Genomic DNA, 6,000 nt, shown 5'->3' with positions numbered 1-6,000 from the left:
CTGTGTGTGGGTGTGGGGGGTGGGACAGAGAGACACACACACATGCAGCGTGGAGTACCTTTAACTGTGTGTGTGGGAGAGAGACAGAGGCAGACACACACACACACCGGGCAGTGTGTACCTCAGTCTGTGTGTGTGTGTGTGCGCAGGGGAGAGAGAGAGAGAGACACAGAGACAGTGTGGACCTCTGACTGTGTAGGAAGGAGAGAGGGGGAGAGAGACAGAGAGGCACAGAGGCAGGTTACACAGAAAAGCTGGAGAAACTCAGCGGGTGCAGCAGCATCTATGGAGCGAAGGAAATAGGCAACGTTTCAGGCCGAAACCCTGAAGAAGGGTTTCGGCCCGAAACGTTGCCTATTTCCTTCGCTCCATAGATGCTGCTGCACCCGCTGAGTTTCTCCAGCTTTTCTGTGTAACCTTCGATTCTCCAGCATCTGCAGTTCCCTCTTTAACACGAGGCACAGAGGCAGTGTGGTGTACTTCGGCGTGACTGTGGGGGAGAGAAAGAGCGCACAAGACATTGGTCTATCTGTGTGTGTGGGAAGGAAGAGAGACTAAGCAGAATACATCGGTCTTATTGTGTGTGGTGGGAGAAAGAGAGAGGTGGGGGGGAGAAAGAGAAATGGGGGGAGACGTATATACACACACACAAAGCAGAGTTTTTGGATTGGATTGGATTCAATTTTATTGTCATTGCACTTTTCATTGCATCAAAATGGTTTAGCCTGCATTCATAACATGAAATAAATAACAAAACAAACACTCAACACAGTTTAAAGTCCCAAAGTCATTGTCTCTTCCCTCCTTGCTCTCCCTCTTGGCTGAGGCAATCCAGGCCTCCGATGTTGTGACCCCGCCGGGTGATGGTGAGCAAGTCTCGCGCTTGAATCCGACCTCCACAAACGGGCCGGTTCAAACTCCGCGGCCCGGGGCGGTCGAAGCTGCCGCCCTCCAGTTCAGCGGACGCAGCTGTAGTTGCGGGAGCTCCGGAAAAACAGGGCACCAACCTGTGACCTGCGAGCTCCCGACGATGTCGTCTACTGGCCCGCAGCCGAGCCTCCAAAGTCGGGTCGGACGTCGGGTCGCACCACAACCACAGCCCCGAAGTCGGCCAGCCTCGTGTTGGTAAGTCCTGTCTGGCTCTGCCTCCGGAGCCTCGAGGTCGGTCGCAGCTGGACGCCGCCAGCTCCGCGATAGGCCTCAGCGCAGACGGACACAGAGACGGGGGATACAGCAAGAAAGGTTGCATCCCCCGCCGAAGGAAGAGTCAAAAAACATGTTACACCCACCCCCCCACACATACACAACTAAATAAACCGAAATAAACTGTAACAACCGGACAAAAGAAAAACAAAAAAAAAGACAAACGGACTGCAGGCGAGCCGCAGCTGCAAGGCAGCGCCGCCACTTCCGGGTTTTACTGTGTATGTGGGAGACACAGATGGACTGAGCACAGTACCTCAGTCTTACTGTGCGTGGGAGAGGGGGAGAAAGAGACGTACACTCACAGAGGCAGTCTCTCAGCCTGTGTGAGAGGGAGGGAGGGAGAGAGACACACACACAAGATGGATGTGAAATCTCACCTGCCTGTTTCAATGACAGGCACCCGCCGCCAGTGAATGAGGACACCCCCATCTGTCTCCCCCTCCTCTCTCCACCCCCCCTCCCAACTCCAGTCCCGTCCCGACCCCCTTGGAAACTGATGGGAGCGACAATCAACTGCCACAGATACAAATAATATAACACACAAGGGCAGATGCTGGTTGACAAAAAGTGTACACACAGTGCTGGAGCTACACAAAGACGCAGCAGAAATTTGGAAATGTCATCCCGTCACCTATTCCTTCTCTCCAGAGATGCTGCCTGCCCGCTGAGTTAAAGAGTTCCCACGGTAGACTCACGAGTCACTAAGGGCCACTACGTTCTTACAATATGTTTAAATGTTTCCATTTTTAACTTCAACAGTACATTTTACTCGTGGAAAACTATAAACATGGCTGAATTTTTTCAAGAGTTAACAAGTTTCACGAGTACCTGCCGTTAGCGCCACGAGTCGCTAAGTTGCGTCCACGAGTTCCGACTACGTTAATTGTACGTGATTACCATGAGTTAAATTTGTTTTAAACTCGGGGTACCTCGTGGGTCAGCTCACACCGTGAGACAGGGGTTTAACTCAGTGGGACAAGCAGCATCTCTGGAGAGAAGGAATGGGCGACATTTTTTGGTCGAGACCCTTCTTCAGACTGTCAGCAGAGAGGAAGATTGGAGATATGGAGGAGTAAGTTAGTAAGGTGTGAAAAACGACAGATCAATGCAAACAATGTTCAAGAAAAAAAATTGGTTAATTGTTAATTGAGGCAAAGGGGACAAGGCGTGCCTCGTTGTCAACTTCCCCACAGTGTATGCCTCGTTGTCAATTCACTCACCTTTGATCACACTCTGGGGTTCAGACGACGCCGCCACCACCCCGCTGCCCCTGCTCCACACCATCGCCCCACATCCACTGCCCCATCCCTATTCTACCACCGCCCCCACATCCACCCACTACTCTGCCGCCCCCGCCTCCACCACGATGACCGCCTCCACCACCAGGATGGCCGCAGCCGCAGCCGCAGCCTCCACCACGATGGCCGCCACTCTTCCTCTACTTCTTCTTCCTCAGCCGCCGCCTTTGAGGGACAAGCGCGCACCCACCGAAACCGCCGTCTGAGAGCAAACCCCTCGCGGTTTCGCGAGACTTTACCCTCTCACGTCACAAAAGCAGGGGTGAGCGTCAGAGGGCGGTCGATGTGGTTCCAGGACCGCGTGCACACGGGCTCGGATTTGCACCATGGTGGCAATTGTTGAGGACACTGGGCAGCTTGCAACTGAGGAATGGATGGCGAGCAAAGTAGTTAGTTGTTAATGGACGTATACAAATAACATAATGTACGCTAAGGAGGAGCTTGCAGTACGACTCGATTTTGAGGATAAAGGAGCCGGGAAGTTGACAAAAAATCAAACAAAAATCAAAAACGCAGGTGAAGGTTTTACCTTGTTTTTGTTAAAAGTTTCTTGTAAACCTGGAGTTTCATCTGGATAACTGACCTATTGCACTTTTGGAGATGACATGTAAATTGAAATTGGACAGTAAATTGATATCGGCTCATTATGCAGGTGTATATCACGTAGTGCAAAATAAATAAACAGCTTAGTGATAAAGTTACAGAGAAAGTGCAGCTTTGGAAAAAAAAGTACAAGGGCAGCAATGAAGTAGATTCGATATCAGTAATTCATCCTTGGTATATGAGAGGTATGTTCCAGAGTCTGGTAACAGCAGGGGGGAAAGCTGTTCTAGAATCTGGTGGTATGTGCTTTAAGCTTTTGTATCTTCTGTCCAACAGAAGAAGAGAGACTGAGATGTGACTGATCTTTAGTGCGGCAGCATGTAGCAATGTTACAAAATTTTGAGATTTTAAAAATCAAGTCTGCAATTTACCCCATCAGATAAAGCATAACAACAAGTTTAATTTGACACCAAATTCACTTTCATATCTCAAGTATTAAAAAAGTTATGGCCATTTTCATACTCGGAAATTAGCATCTTGTCCCCTATTGATTTTCAATGGACATTACAAAAAAGCTGTGATCTTGGATAGTCAAAAGCCCGTAACTTTCTTAAGAATTAAGAGAACTGAATGAAATTTTCACCTATCATAGATTGAAGCATTCTGAAAAAATATAAAACAATCTTACTTGGATGACATGAAATTAAAGCATATAATTAGCTAATTACCTAATTGTAGCTAATTACAAAATTGACCGATGTGACAGAAATGGTAATAAACAACCAGACTGCCTTGAAAATTCAAAAATGTGATATTCTCAAGATCAGAACTTTAATATTATTGTATAATATGCTGTAAGTCAGTTATGGATAGGTAAATAAATTACAATTTCTAGCAAAAGACCAAGTCTTTATGGAGAAGATCAGCTGCTAGCTGGTACATTGGCATATCATAATCAGTAGCATCATCATACTCCTCAGACTGCAACCAATAAGCAACTCTGTACACGTTGTTTTTCCTCAATTTTTCAATTTTAGAAAAAAAGGTAGAGATTATAAAGTTAAACGCTAAAACAAATAGTAAATACTAAAAAAGAAAATCATGTTTAATCAAAATTCAATTACTAGATATAAACATCTATCCATTTCTTAAATAGCCTAAGTGTCCAAAGATTATTCACAAATAATTCGCAATATAACATGATTTTTATATCTAATTTACATTAATTTATAGGCCAAATGGAAGGAATTTAGTGTTCAATTGCTGTAAATAAATGCCCATTTAAATCGGCTTTCTAGTGGATTCCTGTGAACGCGCTGGTTTAGAACGTTCACATCGCGCTGGATTTGTGCCTCAAATGCCGAGAAAAATACTGCGGGATATAAAAAGCCCAAAATGAACTACTCGCTATAGAAAACTTTATGTACTGGGTTATACACATGCCCCATTTAATGTAAAAATAAGGTACATACCTTTAATTGTTTGCTTTATAAAACCCTGGGGCTGCGAGAGGTTGCGGAGTGGGAAAGTGATTTTAAAACTATTATAACTATTATTCGAGGCCTATAAAACTAATAATACCTTTTGCGACCGGGTCTTGCAGCGATTTTTCGTTAATGATTTACTAGGCTGAACATCTGCGATTGGAACAGCCTAGTAAAAATCGCGTTTTAAACCCGCCCCCTCCAAACAGCGGCAAAATCGCGGACATGGCTTTGGGCAGATTCCCAATGACGATTCAGGTAGGTTTTGTAACATACCTACAGCATGAAGTGCAGATGTAGTCAATGGGAGGGCGGGAGTGGTGGAGGTGTTGGACTGAGTTGTGGACACAACACTTTACAATTTTTTTGTGATCTTGGGCAGAGCAGATGTCAAATCATGCTGTGATCTATCTGGAGGTTATGGTAAGTGTGGTGCTTCTGGAGAAAGTAAAGTGCCTGTCCCACTTACATGTTCTTGGCATGCAAATTACGCGACCACATGGTCGCGTTGAGCCGAGATGGTCCCACGAAGGTTGGGCGTGATTACATGCGTACGCACAGCCGTCTGGAGCACGTGACATCATTTGAAGATGGACACAAAGCTGGAGTAACTCAGCGGGACCGGCAGCATCTCTGGAGAGAAGCAATGGGTGACGTTTTGGGTCGAGACTCTTCTTCAGTCTGAAAAGAAGGGTCTTGACCCGAAACGCTACCCATTGCTTCGTTCCAGAGATGCTGCCGGTCCCTCTGAGTTACTCCTGCATTTTGTGTCCATCTTCAATTTTCTTGGCCCGCTCTGGGAGTAGAAGTGGGGGCGGAGCGGACGGCGACGGCCGTGAGCTCCAGGCCGAGTTCGGCGATCGTTTGCCTGCTTCTGCTGCTGTTGAAGGTGAGACGTTGCGTCGCGCCAGGGTCTTGGGCCTGTCCCACTTTGGCCGTCAGTTCCCCGACAGGCCGTTGGCGCGCAAAGATTTTGTTCACTACAAAAATTTCGGAGCACCGGGCGATGTCGCGCACAACTACACACTCCTTCGCGCTTCTAAGTGGGACTGGCCCCTCATGGCCATACGATGCCCGTGCGCTTCAATGCGACCAGGAGGTCACGTAATTTGCGTGCCAAGGACACCTAAGTGGGACAGGCCCTTGAGTCATGGGAGACGTGCTGACTTTTCTTTGCCTTAGTGGAAGTAGTGTGTGCTTTCTTGGCCCTAGGTGTGGACCAGGCCAAATTGCAGTTGTTATCTGCACCTCAGAATTTGAAGCTCTCGACCATGTTTACTTCAGCCCCATTGGAACCAGACCAATTCCTTTGTTTTACTGATATCGAGGGAGAGGTTGTTGTTTTTGCATCATGTTGCTAATCTCACTATTATATAGTACAATATTATATGATACGATAGAACTTTATTTATCCCAGGAGGGAAATTAGTCTGCCAACAGTCATAAAGCACAATGAGATATGAAATTAA

General features: G+C 46.8%; 1 protein-coding gene across 10 annotated transcripts in view; it reads left to right on the top strand.

Annotated features, from left to right (window-relative positions):
* Positions 1 to 2,776: 2,776 nt before the first annotated feature.
* LOC129700943 (uncharacterized) overlaps positions 2,777 to 6,000 on the top strand; it is a 130,218-nt gene continuing 126,994 nt past the window's right edge. For all 10 annotated transcript variants that reach the window (XM_055641794.1, XM_055641786.1, XM_055641787.1 and 7 more), the window contains exon 1: positions 2,777 to 3,020. In XM_055641794.1, coding sequence (XP_055497769.1) covers positions 2,927 to 3,020 — 94 coding nt within the window. In that variant the 5' untranslated portion in view covers positions 2,777 to 2,926. The remainder of the gene's footprint in view (positions 3,021 to 6,000) is intronic.

The sequence above is a fragment of the Leucoraja erinacea genome, chromosome 10 (assembly GCF_028641065.1).
Source record: "Leucoraja erinacea ecotype New England chromosome 10, Leri_hhj_1, whole genome shotgun sequence".
Lineage (NCBI taxonomy): Eukaryota > Metazoa > Chordata > Chondrichthyes > Rajiformes > Rajidae > Leucoraja > Leucoraja erinaceus.
The sequence above is the reverse complement of the archived record's forward strand: the minus strand, read 5'-3'. Positions and strand labels throughout refer to the sequence as shown.